This window comes from Manihot esculenta, chromosome 4 (genome assembly GCF_001659605.2).
Source record: "Manihot esculenta cultivar AM560-2 chromosome 4, M.esculenta_v8, whole genome shotgun sequence".
NCBI lineage: Eukaryota > Viridiplantae > Streptophyta > Magnoliopsida > Malpighiales > Euphorbiaceae > Manihot > Manihot esculenta.
The window spans coordinates 33,281,802-33,303,383 of record NC_035164.2 but is presented as its reverse complement, the minus strand read 5'-3'; the positions used below and the strand labels follow the sequence as shown (position 1 = coordinate 33,303,383).

At 35.3% G+C, this 21,582-nt stretch overlaps 3 protein-coding genes and 1 pseudogene across 3 annotated transcripts; 2 read left to right on the top strand and 2 right to left on the bottom strand.

The window, feature by feature from the left end:
* The first annotated feature begins 1,388 nt into the window (after window positions 1-1,388).
* On the top strand, window positions 1,389-3,972 carry LOC110613025 (cytochrome c oxidase assembly protein COX19). Its single transcript, XM_021753928.2, has 4 exons — window positions 1,389-1,558; window positions 2,336-2,424; window positions 2,836-2,933; window positions 3,603-3,972. The coding sequence occupies exons 1-4, from the start codon at window positions 1,549-1,551 to the stop codon at window positions 3,700-3,702; spliced, it is 297 nt and encodes a 98-aa protein (XP_021609620.1). The 5' UTR covers window positions 1,389-1,548; the 3' UTR covers window positions 3,703-3,972.
* Window positions 3,973-6,529: 2,557 nt separating this feature from the next.
* On the bottom strand, window positions 6,530-12,793 carry LOC110613389 (protein MODIFIED TRANSPORT TO THE VACUOLE 1). The gene is made up of 5 exons (XM_021754481.2): window positions 12,074-12,793; window positions 10,666-11,412; window positions 10,241-10,396; window positions 8,697-9,671; window positions 6,530-6,940 (listed from the first exon to the last, which is right to left on the bottom strand). The coding sequence occupies exons 1-5, from the start codon at window positions 12,278-12,280 to the stop codon at window positions 6,899-6,901; spliced, it is 2,127 nt and encodes a 708-aa protein (XP_021610173.1). The 5' UTR covers window positions 12,281-12,793; the 3' UTR covers window positions 6,530-6,898.
* A 1,501-nt stretch (window positions 12,794-14,294) lies between these two features.
* Window positions 14,295-17,715, bottom strand: LOC110613219 (protein JINGUBANG). Its single transcript, XM_021754244.2, has 2 exons — window positions 16,699-17,715; window positions 14,295-15,666 (listed from the first exon to the last, which is right to left on the bottom strand). The coding sequence occupies exons 1-2, from the start codon at window positions 17,251-17,253 to the stop codon at window positions 14,941-14,943; spliced, it is 1,281 nt and encodes a 426-aa protein (XP_021609936.1). The 5' UTR covers window positions 17,254-17,715; the 3' UTR covers window positions 14,295-14,940.
* On the top strand, window positions 17,707-21,557 carry LOC110612517 (annotated as a pseudogene).
* The last annotated feature ends 25 nt before the right edge of the window (window positions 21,558-21,582 follow it).

Genomic DNA, 21,582 nt, shown 5'->3' with positions numbered 1-21,582 from the left:
ATCTTGGTCATTTTCCCCTTTCCGGGCTGGGTTGAATGGTAGGGCTGAAGTTGAGCCTGGTGGGGGCCTGATTACTGGGCCGAGAGGTTTGGGCCGGTTTGATTGAGGAGTCTAGGCGGAGTCCGGCCCTGTGACTAAGCGGGCTGGACCTGGCTCTCGAGGGGAATATTGAAGCCTTCGGATCATGGACTGTTTTCATGGGCCTGGCCTTTATACCGGGGTGAAGAAATCCAGCGATCATCAGTACATATCAAAAACAAATGCAAGAAAAAGATAGATGCAGAGAAATAAATAGGGTTAATGAAATTTAAAAATCATAAAAAAAATGAGGGTTAAAAAGAAAAATAATAAGAGCAGAAGAAGATAAAAGGAGGAGGTGAGATGAAAGGGAACACTGCTGGACCAAACATATCCTCTTCTTCCTCACTGGTTTTGTCCAAGTCTTTTATTGCTTTGTCAGTTTTGGGGAAGTCTGTAGAATACAGTGACATCATCTAATATAACCTATATGATGGGGCAAACAAATAAAAATAATATAAGTAAATTTATTATTTAACTCTGGTGCTAGTATTTTAATATTAAAAAATATATTTGATATTTTAAAAAATTTTATTAATTAATTTTTTTATTAATTATTAATTATTAAATATTTTATTATTTATTTTTTTAAAAAATTAATTAGTTAATAGCTATTAAAATAATTTATATTTTTAAATATAATTTAAATGTATTTATATATTAGAGATTGATTCGGAGAATTTAAATAGTATTAGAAAATTTATTATGTAAATTTGATTATGAGATTATTAAATTGAATTGTAAATCAATTTGACAATTTGTAATATTATATAATTAACATATTAAACGAATTGTTTTTTCAATGGATACTCCAACTTATTTCTTCACAATTTCGTCCATTTTAAAAATTTTTTGAAGTATCAAGAAAAATAAATGTATATGTTTCCAATATTCACTTTTTTTTTATATATTAATAGATGTATTTCAATTTGATATTAATTTTATTATTTTTTTTCAAATTATTTTAAGAGTTATTACAGTATTATTGATCCCAATTAAATTAGAGGAATTAAAGCTTTTCTAGTGAAATGATTATATTTAATAACTTAATCTCTATATGGTTATTTTAAAAATAAAATTGAAATATATATATATTTTTTTAAAATTTAGACATCCATTTTCATTTCATATAGAGATGACCTTCAAAAATTAACAATAATAAATCTAAAACTCATTTACCCTAATTAACTCATCGTGATTTATATTAATAGATCAATACAAACAAATAAAAATTTGACAATATAAAATACGACACCGTTTCACTCTGTTTGGGTCGGGTGTCGGGTTAGTTCTGCCTCCCTGATCTCATCTCACACTTTGGATCAACAAATAACCCGCCTCCGGATTGCAACCTAAATCCAAGAAGACTCACCTCGCAGAAGAAAGCACAGAGCATAAAGCATCAGATCCTTTGAGGAAAAAAAAGAAGGAAGAAGAAGAAGAAGAAAACATAAAATCACAATACTTCCAATGAGTGCAGGTGCAATCTCATTTTACTCTTAGCAGACATTCTTTAATTGATATAATGAATTCGTTTTTTTTTTTTTTTTTTCCATTTAAGCAAGCTTCAATCTTCAAATTTTACCCAGTAGTTGTTAGCAATATTTCATTTTTTCTTTAGTAGTGCAACAGAAGCTTTGCCAGTGTTTCTGCAGTTATGGAGAAATTCTTGGACACAGTTCTTCATATGTGTATTTGATTGGGCAGCTGTGTTTCCCCCCTTTTATGTTGTGTGTTCGTTGTCTTGTTGAAATGAGTCGCAAAAGAGGGCTCCTTTCGTGATTAATCCCCGACATGTTATGATGTTTAAATGGATGAGTGTTTAAGATTGTGTTAGTTCTGGGATTGTTGAACTTTATAATAAAAAAATAGCAAAAAAATTACTTCACACTTATATCTTGGTGGGACTGGTATGGAAAATCATATAATAGAAACGGACAAGTTTACAAAGATACAATTTTTTCCTCTCAACTGAAAGCCCAAGTTCTGAAAAACTTCACTTCTGATTTTGTTGGAGTGAACGAGTTTCAATATTTGTTCATTTTGGATTGTCTAACCAACTTTAGATGTTATGATTATACATTGTTTTTCTCTAGGGCATCGATCCATTAAAGTCAAAACCTAAATTTCTACTCTTTTGAAGTTCAAAATTTTGGTACATCTAGAGAAGAAAGAAAAATAAGACCTCTTTCACAGTTCACTTGCTGTATTTCATGGACTCTTGCAGTATTCTTACATAGATAGAAATTATTGGCAGGTGGTTCATTTGGTGGAAATAGAGGATTAAGACCTGTACCCCCAGAAAAAGGAGTGTTCCCTTTGGACCACATGCATGAATGTGACTTGGTAATGATTTCCTCTTAGATTTTTTATTTTGTACGAACTAACAATTTCTTGCTTGTTTAGCGGATTAAATTAGTGATGGAAGGAGTGAGTAGGGAAATGGGGAGACATATAATGACCTGGAAAAAATTCATATAAAAAGATTTACAATTTTTGTATATCAATGCGAAATTGTTCTCAAATAGAGTTGAACGGTGAAAGAGGATCCATGTAGTTGACTACAACTAGTTTGGGACTAAGGTTTAGTTGTTGTTGTAGTGTTTAATGGCTTAGAGAATAGAGAGTAATGTTGAAGTGGAAGATAAACATGGATATAACTTGAGTTTTAAATTATTTTATCAATTTTGTTTTCTCATCATTATTGCTTTTCCTTATATTTGAGTTTTCTTAGATCTTGTGTTTGCTTGTTTATAGGAGAAGAAAGATTATATTAATTGTCTCAAATCTTCTGGTCATCAATCTGAAAAATGTAGACATTTCTCCAAAAAATATCTGGAATGTCGCATGGAAAAGTAAGCTTGATCCTTCCCTACATAATCCTCAAAATGGATAAGGATGTTAATGCTTTTGATAAAGGTTTTATCTTATACATCTAAGTACATTTGGTTTTTGCTTAAACTTTGAAATCCTAATGAAAAGCATATCTTGTGGAGGTAGATATTAGCGTAATAGGGGAGGATATGGAGGTCAGGACAATTATATAACAAGGAAATGCTTGTTTGGAAGACTTTTCTTTTTCATTTTTTTTAGTGAAGGAAAAAGTATAAATTCTTTGGGTCAGAATCAGAATGTAGTAGTTATAATCTTCTTTCCTGCCAAAAATCCATATGAGATATGGATATAACCTTTATTCTTAGACAGCATTGTAGTTGTGAGAAACTGTCTTGATTTATCCTTTTTCCTGTGAAACCCAAATGGTGGGCAACCATGGTTATGGTGGTTGCATGCAAGAATCCAGTCAATCACCATGGTTGAAAATGTAAATTCAAGTTTTAAAAGGTTATTTCTTTTAATCTGATTACAATCCATAAACTATGTGTGAGGGCTGCGGAATTTATGTTAGTTAAAAGTGTTTTATTTGTTGGATAAATTTTGTAGCTATTGGATCATTTGTTTTGCTAAAGTTTCTTGTTAAAATAGAGGGTTGCCAGATTTGCTGAAATTGTCATTGTATTCTACAGGAACTTGATGGCACGGCAAGACATGTCAGAACTCGGGTTTGGGAAGGAAACTGGTTTGGAAGCTTCTGGAGAAAAGAACGAAAAGCGGATTGATAACTAAGTTGGAATTAAAGGGCGAAGCTTTTGTAGGTGCTGGCAGTCAGAATTCATATTCATTTGATCAATATGCTTCTGGTGGTTATCATAGATTGCACAAGCAAGATAATCGAGCATTATAGGGTTTTGTTAGAAACCTTGAACTTTCTTTGTAATGACATGTCCAGGAGTCCCATTTCCACAAAAAATGTAAGAATATTCAAAACTTGAATAGACAAATTTCCCCATTTTGATGGAAGTTATAAGATAATCCATCTATCCAATTTCTGAGTAATGACCATTTGGTGGATAACCAAGTCCGGCCATCATTACAATTTCAATGTCCCATTCTAATTTATACTACCTCGTAACAAGGCAAGGTCTGAGCAATCACGCACGAGTATTTCCCTGCCAAGAAATCCAGAGTTTCCCGAATCTGATAGTCCAAAAAGTCTCAAAAGCAAAACGGCTGGCGGGAGAAAAACCTTTAAGACACCTCTCGCGGATGCGCTGTATGTCATTAATTACCGAGAAGCCATAAATAAATCCTCTCTCTCTCTGCCTCAATGGCTTTGCAGAAGCTTTCCCTCATATAGAACAGTAAATTATTTCACATTTTCCACTCTCTCTCCTACTTCTTCTTCTTCTTCCATGGCTTCCCATTTCTTTCTGCAACTTCCCAAGTCATTCTACTTGTAAGCTCTCTCAATCTTTACTTGTATATGGTTGTGTGTGTTAAACTATATTGTTTGGTTTTGCAAAGAGTGGTAAAGCATCATATGTTTTTTACAGCTTTAGCATCCAAAATATCTTATGGATGGGAGGCTAGATAATTTTATCACTGATTAGTTTTCCTTTTGACGTCACAGAAAGTCTTTTGGATCAAAAAGCAAAAGGTGCAAGGCTGGTGTGCCCAAAATAAATTTAAATGGGAAGAAACCTGGAAATTCACTCTTGCTGAAGAATAGTGGTTCACTTGGATTGTTCTTTGCATATTGCACTTCTTCACATTGTTTTTCTTTGGGAGCATAATCATATATGGTCTTTTCTGATTTTGCTGAAGAAACTAATGGTGACCATAGTGCTGCTGTGGCTAAAGCTGAGAATAATGAGATGGAGCTCAACCATGTAAAATGTCTTTTTATGGGTATTGCATGAATCTGCTGCAAACTTTTCAATAGCAGTTCAGTCACTTGAACTGCCAGGAAGAAGTACAGAGCTTGCAGTGGCTCGGAATGGGAAGGATATCCATGAATGGCATAAACGTATTGCGTACCAGGTAAGCACCTAACATATCAAAGCATTAATGTTCTTCGCTTTTCTTTTTTCATATTTTTGGGGTCATAAATTTGACATTTTAGAATTATCTTGCAATTATGTTTGCTTATATTGAAAATTTTCTTGATATTTCTGATATTCTAGGCTACTACAATAGTTTCTATATATTGCACGTCCATTCACATGTTTCTGCTCACATTTTGATCTTTGTCTTTTAACAACTATCATAGAGATGGAGGTAACAATCTTTATGAATCATTACAAGACATGAAAAATCGGAACAAGATCATTAGCTTGATGCTAACCTTAGTTAGAGATGTCATTCTGGAACTTTTTAGGGTAAAGCCAAATGGCCAAGGTGATGCCTGTATATCTAATTCAGTATATCATTGTGACATTCATCATCTTATTGCAATCATTGATGGTCAAGATAGCAACTTTCTCCAATGTTTTGCTCCATTTACTTTAGCTTGACCCCAAAGATAAACTTTGTGGGAGAATGCATTGAAAGTCAGTTGAATATGAAGCATACTAACTTTAGTACAATGGTTTAGAGCGGTGGAATTGCCTTGTATTGCTGCTTTTTCCTGTCCCTTACTGAATAAGTGGTCCGTGGAATATGCTCTAAGGTTTGTTCAAAGGCTCCTTGTTTTAACTTGTTGAATTTTACCTGCAGTCATTGAGTTGTGAATTTAGTGGATAGATAGATGCAGGAATCGTTGTAGCAATAAGCTGCGGTGCTGCTGTTGGGGAGCTGGGTTCTGGAAGAATTTCATGTCATATGTTCACATTATCAATTGAGGATGAATTAGTAGAGCTCATGAATCTTTCATACAGTTTTGTAGAAGTGGACAAATTGCATCAGTTAGCTACTGAGGCCTTTGAACAATTAAACTCTTAACTTATTATCCCATTTTGGAGCAACGGTTCCGCCTTGCAACATTGATGAGCTAGAATTCTGGAGTAGATTGGGTCAGAAAAATCTGTCAGCAGCATTTTGCAAAGAAATGGTGGCTAAGAGGCACTGAAACCTCTCATGGAAAGCTCTTTAGGAAAGTCTCCTGGTCAATTTTCCTATAACATTGTCAGCAGTGTATATATTTTTGTTTTCATGATTTAATAGAAATTTTATCTCAAGTGTATAGAATGTCTCCATGCATCTCTGTATTTGCTGTTAAATATAACAGTCTCAATAGGTACTAATAGGAGGAAAAGAGTGGCATATACGGGAGTAGGAGGGAAATCTTCATTTTTAAATAATAGAAAACAGAAAGGTATTACTGCATATTTCTCAGATGAGATGGCTTCTGAAGTTAAAGAATTCCTCCAATAAGCCCATTTAAAGGCAAAGATGAAGTCGGTAACCAATAGCTTATCCGCTACTTGAGGAAAATGCATTATCAATACAAGTTCGAAGGCCAAACATAGATAAATGCACCAGGCTCTTAACCCTGGGATATTTGTTATAGACAACACAAGATTAAAAATGAGATGCTTAGTCGCCTACAACAGCTCAAAATTCCAGGGTCACAAATCTTAGCGCCATTGGACATTTACGGTGGAAAAACAGTAAATACAACATAATAATATCATCTTTATTAACTATGTTCAAATACGTTGTACCACAAAGCAATCCTGGGGAGTGTGGGAAAAGGATACAAAAAACACAAGCCGAAAATGAACAAGGAAAGGCGCTTTACAAATCCAGGAGGGGAGAAAACATACAATTGATGCTTGCGTTGCTGAATAAAAAGTCTAAACCACCTCTCTCTGCCTAAAATACAGAATCTAGTTCCGGGTTCTCCCCTCTCCAGCATCACTTCGAATCCTAAATTTTCATTATTGACAAAGAATGCTTTAACTGGTTGGATATATTTACTTCGAATAAATAAACTATTGAACCAAAGGGGCCCATCGAGGTGAAGCACATAAAGTTCAAAGATTTAAGCCACCCTCTTTGGATCACGTGCGGCTGCAAGATGGTCCTACAAGGCAAACAAGCTTCATTTAATGCCAAGCACTGATCTATATATAATTCCTCAACCCACTTCAAAATTGATCACAAGCAGATTAAAATTCAATTGCAAAACCCTATTGATAGTCCGTCATCGAAATAAAATCTTATAATTGTTGCAGAGAATAAGTATAAATGCCTTTTCAGAAACAACACATCACGCATCATTTAATATACAACACATACTCCCTTTATAGTCACTTTTCAGCCTTTTTCCTACATAAAGAAAAGTAAATTATCTGGTCTGGTGGGATTCAGATATCTTGATACTGAATTCGAATTGACCCACAAATATGCAGGCAAGGCATATAAAAAAAAAACTCATGCCTCAAGTAAATCATTGCTCGTCTCCCTGGATCACTTCCGAGCTCTCAGCTCCGTAACCCAATCATTGGAATTCATTCGCTAGTTTGTTACATTTCCATATCTCTCCTTCCAGACCCCCCAACCCTGGGCTTTTACTGTAGGGAGACGATTTTGGCGTGGGTTTCTAAATTTTTTCTGCCCTTTGGTTTCAATGTGAATGGATTTTTTGCGTTGTTAAGGTGTCAAATAAGAGGGATTTTTTTCTGGATCCTTTTAATTGATTGTGGAGGAGAAAATTTGAAGAATTGTGGTCCTTGTGGTGTGAGGAATATCTTTCAGAAGAGTTGCGTGACATCAAAATGAATATTGAGAAGGACATGCAATGATAAAAAAACAAGAATGTTAAATTGTTTTTCCTATTTAATCTAATCTTGAAGATCAAAATTCTATAGGGCAACCTATTTGGTTATAATGGCGTGCCAAACTACCTTGTGTCTAATCTAGCAAAAATTGTCATGAACCTGGGAAGACTGATCCAACACAGTGGGCGAAAAAATTTGTATGAACTGAACCCAACTCGAACATTAATTTGTAGCAATGTAGCTTTCCTCTAAGTAATGTCTAAAATGCTTGAAGGTAAGCAACTAAACATGAAGATGGGATTTGGACTAAAATCTCCCAGCATTGTGTCAAATTTTAGCTTTAACCACATTTAATAAACCAAATCCCAACTCTCAACAACCACCCACCCTGGTCCTCTTTCCTTTGTCTCTCTGCTCATCCGTTCACTGTCCTACCAGGACCACCAACCATTGAAAGCTCAACATTCTCATAAGCAAAATGAGATGAAGAATATTTCATGAATCAGACATAATGGCAATGCACATGCCTGTGATACTTAATTTGGCAAAGGCATCAAGAAGGTTGCAACCAGGCAAACCTGAGGTGGACAACATCACAAGATGTGCCATGTTTGACAGTTAAAATGCCAAAATAACCAATATATATTTCAGGTATTGCATCAATAACACCAAAGTATTGATATTCACTAAATGACATACCAAACCTCTACCCCCCCCCCAAAAAAAAAAAAAAACCAAACCCCAAAACAAAGGAAATATTTCTTCTCCCAATTCTCTTCTCACACCATCCCACTATTTGCCACTCGAATCTCAAAATCATCATAGCAAAGAAGAGGAGAGGGAAACATTAAGCATTTGAAAAGCCAAGCAAACATCCTGATATTAAACCTTCCTCTGGAATTTAATCACAAAATTAAAAGAGTCTCAAATAAAAGGAAAGAGAGCAATACTCTTATATTGCCATTTATCGCTATCTTCAAAAAGCCACAATTTATATGCCCGAAGAAAGAAAATTGATATAAAACAATGCCTAAGATCAATGTCAAAACTCAAACTTACCGAAATAAAATCAAATGCTCTGTTTTCCTCTTTCTTTGAGTTGTTCACCAATGAACTGGGAGCTTGATTTGGATAATTTGATTGGAAAATATCAGGAAGGGCTGAAGAATATCCACCTCCATTAGTACCAACAACATGACCAACTCCACGGTTTTGAGCATTGAGGTTACTTAGGTGTTGGAAGTTGGACATTGTAGCCAGAAATTCCTGATGAGCAAGAATATTCCCCATTGAACCATAATTTACAGGCTGCATATGGAATGCAGGATTCAACATAATGCCAGGAGGTATATTATATGGCATAGTACCAGAAGGAAATATTGGATTTGCATTAATTCCAGTCACTTGAGAACCAAGTATGCTAGCTAAAGCATCATTTGAGATCTGATGCCCAGAATGATTACTTGAATCTGTAAAGATAGTTTCTGGGAGCACCTCAGATGTGGTTCCTGGTTGATTCATCTTTGCAACCTTCTCATTAATGGACATACCAGCCATTAGATCATTAACATCCATTTTGTGATTTCCCTGCTCCTGGGTCAGTTCAGAGTTTGACCCAAAAATATTAAATGCCTCTGGTCCATTTTTATCTGTTGGCATATGATACTCATTAGTTCCTGGGTTACTGTCAACAGTCATCCCAGAAAAGAGATCATCTGCATGTTCTCTTCTCTCGCTAGTGTGGAATGAAACATCTGCAAAGGGATCATCATCATTTTTTTGTTCAGTGGAATTCCCACCATCATAACTATCTCCCAATAGATCATCAATTACATAACTTGTAGTAGATGTTGTCAGATTTGCTGTCTTCTGATCATGTGACTCCTTTATAGAATCTTTTGTTTCAAAGAAATCATTTGAATCTCCCGTGTCTATTAAGTCAGGCATCTGGACAGAAGTGGTCTCAGCCTTAACTGACTTTTCTGAATTTCCCATAAAGCGACCTGCCTGTTCCCCACCCAAAAGGTTCAATACCTGTTCATCAAAAGCCAAACATTATAGCCACATAATGAATAATATCGTCTGAATTATCAGAGAGTGAACACATGGACCAACTCAAAAAGATGAGAATAATGTTATTGTATAAAGAGGCAAGGAAGAAAAGACGTAAAAGAAAAACAAAAGCGAAATATGACCTTATTTTTCGAATTAAACGATTTCCCTAAAATTCAAAATGAGTTAATTGATTATCAATTGGTAGTATAGACAACCAAACTTAGTACTAGATTATTAGTCATGTGGCCACAGTATGATCTACATACTTCCGAAAGCTGAAAGATTGAAGTTTCATAGCAGGAATCCATCTAGCAATGACCAATACTTAGGCATCATATTATTAAGAATTCAGTCCCTGAACCAATGATTATAATGATGATTAGTATAGAAGCTGAGAAGCAAGCCTAGCATATAAGGCTTTTAATAATTTTATCACATCCAGAAATTAAAAATAGCACCCCATTTCTTTTGTCCCAGTGGTGGGAAAAGGCAGAGCAAATTTAGTAAGTAAAAGAAGAACTTGATACATATTTATGAGAAATATGTACCCTTATAGACTTTTCCCTCAGAGAAGATTGAGGAGACTCGGTACACCTGACCATAGCATCTTTATTTTCACTGAAGTACGAAGCTATAACTGAAAAATGCTCATCATCCCTTTTCCTCAGTATTGACTCAAGCACACACACAGCTTTCATGCGGACCTGTAAAACAACAATGCCCAATAAATTTAAGAAAACAAATCCTCTATATAAATGTAACATAAGCAGCTGGTAGCTTATATTCCTCTCTTTTTCTCCCAACAAACAAGATTACTAAAATAGTAAAATACAATACACAAAGAATATGAAACAGTTCACCAAAACAAAATTGTTAACGGATAGTGAGAAAGGTAATTAAAATTTGTGCACTTGAAAGAGAAGAAAGGGAGGAGGAATTTTGCAGTATTAATAGAACAACATAAAGACCATGCCTGCCACACAGGAGACTGGAGCTTAGACTCAAGGGCGCGACCTAGGGGAAGTGCATCCACCTTTGCTGCCTGTAATAGAAAAGCTTGAATAGCATCACGGGTGGGTTGTAGACGCACACCACCAGATGTGACAATAGTCTCCAACAGCCTCTCCTCACGAGTCTTACTCTCTGTATAACTTGAACTGGAGCCCGCATTTTCTGTCCCAGCACTTGAGACCCTACTGTCCTGGCCCCAAGGTCCACTAGTTGCACTCTTCAAAACTCCAATATTACCCTGATTTTCACTGTGTAACTGAACTGGTTCATATCTATCTGAGTGGTCATTTTCTATGGTCAATGACCTTCGAAGAGTAGGGCCTTTGTAACTTCCATTATCATTCTTCCGTAATGAATGGCTTTGTGTGAAGTTACTTAGTCCCTGCTTAATAGATGCACTTCCAATATCAACCACCTCACTAAAAAATGATTTCCTTTCTTCTGATGGCATTTCAAAATTCGTATTCCCAAATCCTTGTATCCTTTTGTTAAGGTCTTCTGTAGTTGCTGGCTTATTCTCCTCTGCAAAAATAGCCGAGATAGCCTCATGAGCATTGTCCCTCACAGCCTTATTAAGGGCATCCCCCTTCAAAGGATCTGTCTGACCCCTGTAGTGAAATAATTGACGTACAGCAGCTGAATGTCTTTGCATTTCTCTCCTGAACTCCACACCAGACTTGCCCACAGCATATTTTATCAACCTCAGAGCCTGCACAGAATTCAAGTGCGGAGTGAGGGTAAAACATAATTGTGGGCGACTTCTTGTAATTCTATGGCACATCATTCCCCATTGCATTAAGGGGCATATGCACTTTTTTTTTTGTTAATTATTATTATAAATTTGGGTACAGAATTGATAGTTCTTTGGGAATAATTACCAGCCAAAACATTAATTAGTATGCAATTGCAGCAGTAATGATATTACTTCCAATTTATGTTACCACTTACTAACAATAAAATGCATTTAAAGGAACAAAATATCTTTAGAAACAACACTCTCCACCCAACTTACTCTGAGAACCTTCCTAGTTGTCGATAGAAAAAGGCAAACGCATTTTAAGCATGTACAATATATACTTCCCCACAATTCCAGCACCAGAAGGGTGCAAATCACTATGCCTCCTATCAAACTGTAAAACCAAGTCCACAAGAATTCCTACTACAATAACAACTAATGGAAGGGTCCAATTTCTTCTTTTTCTGCCCTTCATAGCCTAAACAATCATCCAAAATTAACTTTAAAATTTGAGTTAATTTCTAGGTAAATATACTAAACATGCACTACACAGCCTATAAAATAAATACATCAACTCATATAAAATCCATCCTAAAACAGTAAAACCTTAATAATCAGAAGATAACCTACATACCTTTTGTTTAACAATGGGGCTTTTATGTTCAAGCCGCTTCAAGATAAATTCCGATACTTCTTTAACGATACTAACATGAGAAGACCGCAAAAGCTCGCAAATTTCTTCCAATTTGTAAACGGGCGCCACTTTGTCTTCGTCGGAGGTTGCAGCATCGACCATCCGCGATCTCCAGAACGAATCCACCGCTCTCCTACTGGAATCCATATCTCCAAATCCACTTTTAAACCAAACAAAAACCTTTGATTTCCACAATTAATTTCTTATCTCCTGATCAATCAGATCAAATCCATACAATTTCAACTTTATTTTTGTGCGTGAGCTTTATCGGAATCCGTGAACGAATTGAGATTGCGGTGGAAATTTATTCGAGGATTGGAGATGGAGTTTGGATATTAAGATTAAATATGCACCGTTCAACTGAATCGAACCCAAGCCCCTGAAAAAAGGATTAGGCGTGGAACGGGAGGAGGTATAGAGAAGATTGAAATAAGGGTTTCGGATTTAGAGAGAGAAATAGAGAGCTTTGAATTGAAGAAAAGTAAAAGAGAGGAGAATGAAGAGTATGGCGTACAAGGGGGGTTTCGGAATTAAGAAAGAGAACAGGTCAAGGAGGTGAGTGCGTCACTTGCCGACGGCTATCCGACGTCGCGTGTGGTTTTCAGTCGCATTGCTGTGCATACTAGCGCGCGCCCCTTTTCTTTTTCTTTTTTTTTTTTTTTTTTTTTTTTTGCTTTTTTTGGTTTTCACGATTTAAATGCCAAACCCTTTATTGTAAAAATAAAAATAAAAAAACAAAAAAAACTCAAAGTTTTTTTTTTCTCGAAAAAAATATGAAAATATTTTTTATATTTCAAAATATTTATTAATTAATTTTAATCATTAAATATTTTAATATTTATTTTTTATATTTTAAAAATTATTAATTAATTTTTATAATAAAAATATTTTAAATTATTTTATAATATTTAATGATTAAAATTAATAAAAAAATTAATTAATATATATTTTTTAAAGCAATTCATTTTATAACTTAAATTAAGGGAGAGAGAAAATTACTCTTGAATTCCGTGTGGATTTGTTGGATCACATTTTAAATTATAATAAAAGAATTAAAATATTTTTTCTAATTATAGAGCCTATATTTGTCAGAATTAAACATTTTTTTCTCTATTAACTATTTCATGTTTCTAATGGTAGATTAATATATATAGTTTGAATTAATTAGGTGAAATAAAAGGTAATTTAATCAAATTAATGAGTATTTTGTTACAATTTAAGCAATTTAATTATTTCCTTAAATATCTATAAAAACCATTAAATGATAATTAGATTATTTTTGGCTAAATATTCAATTAGACATTGTATTTATTAGGGATGTTCAATTTAAACTATTTAATTTTTTTTAAATCAAAACCCAAAAAGTTTATATTTAACTTTATTTTACTTAAAAAATAAAAATATTTGGGTTAAATTTCTTGATTTATAGATTTAGATTAAAAAAAAAAACACAAAGTTTATTTTCTTGATTTTTTGGCTAATTTTTTTGATTTGTTGATTAGTTTAAAATTTTAGGAGTTCAATTTATTAATATATTTGGGTTAAATTGGAGAAAAAGAAATTGAAAATTATTAAACTGAACTTTCTCAATAAATATAAGGGTGAAATTCAGCATTATTCCATTGTTTTTCTTATAAATGGATCAAAATTAAATGTTCAAATTATAAAATTTGTCCTTCCAAAGAGATTTGAATATGCACTGTGTGATTCTATAGTTCAATGGGGAGGGATTTTGTGGTTGAGGATTGGCGAATTGTATGTGATGCCCAGCCCGTAACTTCAACTTTCCCTTTTATTTTTCACGGCTGAAATGGACAATTCAATAGGAATTCTAAGGGTTCCGTTCTGATCAATGAACCTAATTACCACCTGAGAATCTAATATTAGAGATTAAAAAAAAGGAAAGAAAGGGGTTGAAGAAAGCTTTAAAAAAAATATTCTGCACAGAATATAAAAAAAGACGTAACAGCTAGACCTTGATATCTGAAAGTAATTGGCTAGCTTCGAGTTCATATGAATTCCCAAAATTGAGCCCAAACTCAGTTCTGCAACTATATCAAAATAAAATCCAATAACTCAATTCAACCACCGGTAAGAAAGAAGATTGCAGAAAATTAAGGTTTTCAGTCTTTGCTCAAGAGATAGAGATTCTTGCTTTTTCTGTAGGTGATTCTCTGCAGATTCTTGTTTCTTCTCCTCTTTTCTGCAACATTAGTGATAACGATACCAAACTTCAAGGACAAGTAAGCAAACTATTTCAATTCAGGCAAGAATACAAACTGGAAACCATAAGTGGAGTTCATCATCTGCAGATCTAAGAGAGCTCGTAAGCATGGTGTGCTTAGGAGTTCTTTTTGGGTGCAAACACTCCCGTTCCATCACAGACTATGTTCTATCAGCACTTGTGATCATTGCCATTCTCTTTTGCTTGAGAATTTTTTGTTATACAATTTATCGGTTGTTGAAGAAGGATGATTTGCAAGATCATGGCATGGAAATGCAGCAGGAGAGGACAAGATATGTGTGATCTTGGCTGGAGATTATTAGCTAGTCTCATTGTCTGCTTGCTGTCAATTCTTTCTAATTGCTGTTAATGAAATTTCTTGTTACTTGGTTTGAGATATATGCTTGCTCTCTCTCATAAAGATTCTTTCTTTTCTTTTAATGTTCAATTTTCTTGATGAGATGATCATGTTGCCATACATCATAATAATCAATTAATACATAAGAGCTTGATCTTTCTTGCATACAGTTCTCAAATGACTATGTGTACATTTGAAACACAGATCAAAAGTAAAGCACACAGTTCACTGTTGCAGCTCAAAATAGCTATAACCACTGGGTGATAAAGGGCCACTGTCCTTGTTGGCACTAGTCACCCGCCATAGTTTTATGACTCCATCAAGACTACCCGTGCAAATTGTGCATTCTTCTTCATTTTCCTCCCCTAATCGCCCTGAAAATGCTGAGATACACCTAATAGGCCCTCTGTGCCCCACTAAAACTGCTAGGAATGTGTGTTGCCCATCTGGTTCTCTCAGCCAAACCCTGCTAGTTGAATCGGCTGAGCCACTGATCACATAGCTTCCCACATTGCTTATGCCCATAACTGCATGTGTGTGACCCTGGAGTGCACCACCATATTGTAATTGGCCTGAGAACCCACCTCTAAGCCAGTAATGAATGTACCCATCAGTGCATCCACCGTACAGAATTCTGTTATCTAAGGTCAAGGTCAAGGTCTTTACAGGTGAGAATTTGGCTGGCAGGGTTGTGATAAGAGAATGTGGCCAGTCGCCAACACAGAAGTTGCGACGCCAAACTCTAACGGTGGCATCATCAGAAGCAGTGTAGAGTATTCCATCATCAGCCACAACAATGGCATTGATTGGCTCTGGATGAGCTTGGACAGTTTCAATGCATTTGAAGTCTGATAATCTCCATACTTTTACTGTTTTATCAAGGGAAGCTGAATATAAGGTGTCATCAGAAATATTGATTGCTAACGATGTTATTGGTCCCAAGTGCTTCATCTGTTAAAAATAATATGAATATCACAATCATATACTTACAAATGTACCTGATTCTTTTACTTCACTATCATTAGTTCTTCTAAAGTTAGGGAGGCACTTCTAAATTCTAATTTACCATATAAAAACTCAGAGCAACCTAACAGAGTAGGTAAAATAAAGTTAAGGCATACAATGTGATGTAATAGCAATTTTGAAAGGGAACTTTCATCAAGCACGTAGGGTCCACAAAGCAAAGAAAATTAACTATAGTGCATAATTGCAGCAACAACTTTAAGATGAGATTTATCATGTGAATGCTCCCAAGATACAAATGACCTCTACCACAGTTCAGTGCATAGTATATACACAGTGACAACTCAAAAAGTCCGTCCATAATATAAATAAGAGGTTGGTATGAGCTTTATAGGTGTCGAGACTTTTTTTTTTTGTTAAAGATAGAAAGTCCATTAAAAAAATTAGGAAAATTTTTCTATGTTAGGAGAAAATTCATGTCCATCCTTTTTTAAAAATATATTAGAATATTCTAGAGATTTTAAAAAGTTTACAAATTAGATATTTCATTAGTTTTAAATATTAAGTATTTTATTATTTAATTTTTATAATTTAAAAAAAAAATTTATTAGTTAGTTCTTTAATTTTATAAAAAGTTATTAACTAATTGCTTCATATTGAGAGAACTTTAAATTTATTTGCAAGAGAATTTTAGATTTATTTGAAATATTTAAATGATAAAATTAGTGAATAGACTAATTAGTAGATTTAAAAAAAAAAACTCAGGAACATTTCATACTTTTCAAAATCAAGAGATTAATTAATGAATTTTCCTCATAATATAGGACCAAATAGTAATGTTTTAAAAAAATTATTATGCAGAAAATATCTTGTCACTGGTTGAGACAATGTAAGCCTTAACTAACTACCAAATCAGAAAGTGGAGACTAGTTTCAATGTAAACGATGAAGAATGCAACCCCACAAACCAAACAAAGTAAATGCAATAAATATGATCAACAAAAGCAGCATTAGATATTACCATCTTATCCTTTCCGGCAATGTAGCTCCGGACATAACCTCCGATCTTAGGAATGGTAGCCAATCGAACATGTTTGAAAGCTCCATCCCATGTTCTTCGCCAAACTCTAATCTTTCCATCACCATATGCAGCATAAACTCTATCATGTGAGACCTCCAATGCCACAACCATAGATGCCTTGGTCTTGAGTTGCCCACATTCCATGAACTCCGGCAATTTCCATATTCGTATGAGATTGGTATTAGAGCCAGTGTAAATGAGACCATTTGACATGACCATGGAAAGAATCTGGCCGTCCTTCTTGAGGATGGAAGAAATGCAAGTATAAGTGGTTTTAGAGTTCGAGACAAGGTTAGGTGGTGTGTAAGGAGGAGGAGGAGGGGAGGAGCATGGAGAGGAAGTGCGATTTGGGGTGGCGGAATGGGGAGGAGAAAAGGGGAAATGAGAGAAAGAAGGTGGTTCTCTAGAAGAGAGATTACGCAAGAACTTGTGGGTAGTTTCTCTTATTGCAAAAGATTGATTTGGTGGTGAGTTTGGGGAGTCTAATGAGGCCATGTCTATCTCCTAATGCAACTGCAAGGCAGATGCAAGTTGGGAAGACAAGAGACCTTGTAGGTACTATGATGGTTTTATGAACTGCTCTGGTGAACTAAGCTATGAATCAATTCTTGGGGACCCTCCCATGGAATTCTTGAGATAACAGCGAATGAGAATTTAAGCCCAACGCCCCCAAAAATATGAATATTTCTTTGTTTGTTGCCTTTACTCAATTAAATTTGCTGCTAGTTTCTCTCCCAACTAAAACCTTTTTGTGTGCGGACCATTTTATATTTGTTTTAGATAAATAAAGTTAATATAAAATTGAGAGATTAAAACTGACTTAAAAATTATAAATTTTCTATATAATTTTTTTCATAGAGGAAAAAAAGCTCACATATAAATGAAAAAAATAAATCAATAATCATAAGATAATAAAAAATATATATTCCCCGGGAAGAATACCAAAAATAAACGAAATAGAAGGCTCATGGCTTGATCTCCGCTCACCGCTTCCCACACCCGCTAATTATGAATATCTCAAATCTTAAAAGACTGGAACTTGAAGAAAAAAGCTTAAAACTTGTAACAATAAAACATTCACTGTGCACCAGGATGCTGGAGCGAGTCCTGTCCTCCCGTCGCGTTTCTCCCCACCCCGACGACGCTGTTTCCGACTCCGACACTTCGACTGTCTATGGCGACGAGTCCAAGACCAGGAAACTCGTGCTCTCCTTATTAGCTGCTAATTACCTGTCCCGTTTGTCCCACGTTTGCCCTTGTCCTACTCCGTGTCTCATCCTCTGCCTCCTCGTCCTACTCGTTTACATTGTATCTCTGCTTTATCATTCGCGGAATTTCGTTTGCGTATCTCCTTTCGATCCTAAGAACCGGGTCGGATTTTTCGGCCTCGATGGTCTCGAGTCAGACTTTGGCTTCCTCGGGGTACCTTGGTGTAAGTCTCCTTGTCCTCATTAATGCATAGATATTTGCGGGTTTGATTCAGATCTGGGTTTTGGATCATTATATCTGATCATGCTCTTGTTCAATTTTCTGGGAGAAATGTAGGCAAGGAAAGGAATGCTGGTTTAGAATTACAGTGAGATCCTCATATGATGGGATGGGACCGGAACCACTAGTGCTCTTTATCTTCTTTCGGTGCTGGCTTAGTTAAAATAAAGTTTGGCAAAAAGGCCAAATTTACCCTGAACCATACCATACAGCAGGCATAAAAATTGTTAAATTTCATTTTTCAGTAAGATCCTGAACTATCATACAGCATGAACCATACCATAAAACAGGATTTTTCAGTATGACCATTAACTATCATTATTAAAAGGTGAAATAAGCTCAGGTGAAAGTCTAAATAAACTTAGTGTAGTTCGCCATGGATAAATTAAATAGAGTGTAGCTCGCACTTTTAGTTTAGGGGCGAATGCGGGGATGATGCTTTTACACCTACTAGAGTGATGACTGTCGACTGAAGTGAATTCTACGCTCTAACTTCCATTTTTCAGATGGTTTGTAATTTTGAAATATTTTGTAGCATTGCTTAATGCTTCCAACCACTTTATTATAGTTTATGGACTTTTTGATCCCCACACATTGGCGTCGTTGGTGGAATATCCTTATTCAATCTGCAAAAATTTATTGTTGCCTAAACTAATTTCACTCTGTTGTTCTACTTAACAAGTTAAGTTGGTGTAGGGCTCATGTCTGTGAACTTTTTCATGGACTTGTGATATTTTCGTTCAATTACATTCATTGAAAGGACAAAATTATGTGGTTTTAATTGCTTTGATTTTTTTTTTTGGCATTGATCAGCATTCTAGATTTATTGGAAGTTTGGGTTTGAGCTCTTGTAATCAATCTTCTCCCTTATAATTCTTGTGTTTGGTAAAAGGCAGATCAAAACATGGAAAAACAGTGGAGTGGACATCCAAGGACTTACTCAAGGGCTTGGAAGAGTTTGTACCAATATATGAAACTAGGCCAATCAAAAACAACATGTATGGAGGAATGGGTTTTGACCATAGCTTTGGTCTTTGGTTTATTGCAAGGTGGCTGAAGCCAGAACTGACGATTGAAAGTGGTGCTTTCAAGGGGCATTCTACTTGGGTTTTGCGACAAGCAATGCCAGACACACCATTATTTCACTGACACCCAGACATCCTGAGAAGTACCTAAAGAAGGGGCCTGCTTATGTTGATGGAAACTGCACCTACTTTGCTGGAAAAGATTTTCTGGATTTTGAAAGTGTTGAATGGAAGAGTGTGATGAAGAGACACGGGTTTAATGATTTCAGTCGAGTTCTTATCTTCTTTGATGACCATCAAAATGAATTAAAAAGGTTTTCACAATCACATTTTCTAGTTAGTAAAAAAAAAATCATTATCCTCCGCGTATGCATGCACGTGTACTTAACTCTCTGCTTATTTTCTCAGATCTTTTTTCTTTTTGGTTGCAGAGTAAAGCAAGCATTGAAGGCTGGGGTTGAACATCTTGTTTTTGAGGATAACTATGATACTGGAACTGGAGATCATTATTCCTTAAGGCAGATATGTGATCAGTTCTATATAAGAGGCACACTCTCTTCCCTTCTGTTCATACAAATACTACCATGGTTGCTTCTCATCTACAGTAGTATAGTATGAACTTACTTTTGAAAACTAAACAATATCAAGAAGGGGGAGGGACAAGGGTTGAGTCTTTGAAATTTTAGAAAGTTTACTGATGTTTGACATATATATGTTGGCATGATTTGATTAACATAAATCATCATTATATTCAAAATTTGCGCTACCACAGTATCAATAGCTTGGTCAGAGTGTCAGTTTGAGCCTAACAGTTGATACTCCCTTAATAATTTTATTTTTAGATGAAACAGACGATGCTATAGAAACTTGTCATTCCAACATTAAGCTACCTAGATTAATTGCCATAACTTAAATGAAATTAGCTGATTTGCTGTCGAACTGACCAGGTCAACCAATTGATAAGTTGGTTTGAATAAGCTGGATTTTTATGGCATCCATTCTGACTAGGCTAGTTGCTTGTCATCCTGGTATTTTTTGCCAGTCTGGTGCAGGTTTCACAAAATATGAACACTGTTCGTTTGTTAACTCTAAATGAAAAGTTCTTTTTGTTTTTATATTATAGATGAGAAACTTGCAATTCTATTAATATAGGAATGGAGATGAATTGGATTTTTGACAAACAGAAACTATTTAGGGAGCTGAGATCAGAGAAACAATGCCTCCTCTCATGTATTGCTAAGGATATTTTAGTTGGTTCAACTAGATTTAGGAACTAACAGCAACTGATGGGCAACAGTTGGGGCTATTTAATGGTCTGTTATCAGTCTACTTGATATCGCCTTAACTCACACTTTACATTTGGTTGTGAAGCATGCATCTTTTTCTTTCACTTCACTTTGTTTTGGACCCTTTCTAGTTTTACGGTGAATCATATGTCTTCTTTGTAAAGCCTATTGGCTTTTCTCTTTTGTTCAGTTTCTTAAAATATATATCTCGTTTCTTGTGACTTAATGATTGGAGTATGCATTTTTGCAATCTTATTCCCAATTGATTTGCATCTGTATCTTTCAAGTAATAAGGTTCTAGTTCTTGCCTTGTGTTACTTTGAAGATGAATTCATTTTTCTAAAGCCTTCATTCATTTCTTGGCTTTTACTTTAATCTAGGTGGTGGACATAGCTGCTTTAGGGATGGCGATGAGAGCAGGATTAGATCAAAATGGAAGAAATTCTGGGAGAAGGCAGTTGATATAGATGAACTATGTGGTCCAAATGAAGCTTGGTGGGGTATTAGAAGCTGGATGCTGGACAACTTTAATCACAGTAATAAGCTAATTTCCTATGAGGAACATTTTCAGAACAGCCAGTTTATCGACTCTATCCTGGATGTTTATTGGGAGCTTCCCCCGGTAGCTGGTCCTTCCCTCACTCATCAAACACGGTATGATCCTGCTCGAACTATCCCTCCTATTGTTGAAGATGGTCGCTATGGCCTGTTTCAGTGGCTTGGTCTGGGTAGACTAGAGACATCTGTATTTAATGGCTACACCCAGATGGTGTATCTTCAAATCTCTGAACAAGAATCTTAAAGCTGTCCAGAGCAGATGACAGAGCTATTAGTTTTGAATATTTGGAAAAAGAGTTGTTAATATTAATCCCACAACCTACTTTTTTTCCAGTGTGTTAGTGTTCATTCAATTTTGTGGATTACTTTACCCCATTACCATCTTCCTATCATGTTTGGTCAATCTCTTGTTAATAACTATTCCCCCATTTGTTGTCTTCAACTTTCTAATCTCCTGGAATTGAATT

Bases quoted from the DNA above. Each gene is read 5' to 3' on its own strand.
- LOC110613025 (XM_021753928.2), top strand. The intron at 2,425-2,835 runs GTAATGATTTCC...GCTTGTTTATAG, and splicing joins ACATGCATGAATGTGACTTG to GAGAAGAAAGATTATATTAA. The intron at 2,934-3,602 runs GTAAGCTTGATC...TGTATTCTACAG, and splicing joins CTGGAATGTCGCATGGAAAA to GAACTTGATGGCACGGCAAG.
- LOC110613389 (XM_021754481.2), bottom strand. From the start codon at position 12,280: ATGGATTCCAGTAGGAGAGCGGTGGATTCGTTCTGGAGATCGCGGATG. The intron at 11,413-12,073 runs GTATGTAGGTTA...AATTCTGTGCAG, and splicing joins GCCCCATTGTTAAACAAAAG to GCTCTGAGGTTGATAAAATA. The intron at 9,672-10,240 runs GTACATATTTCT...TTTGATGAACAG, and splicing joins TGAGGGAAAAGTCTATAAGG to GTATTGAACCTTTTGGGTGG.
- LOC110613219 (XM_021754244.2), bottom strand. From the start codon at position 17,253: ATGGCCTCATTAGACTCCCCAAACTCACCACCAAATCAATCTTTTGCA. The intron at 15,667-16,698 runs GTAATATCTAAT...TATTTTTAACAG, and splicing joins TTGCCGGAAAGGATAAGATG to ATGAAGCACTTGGGACCAAT.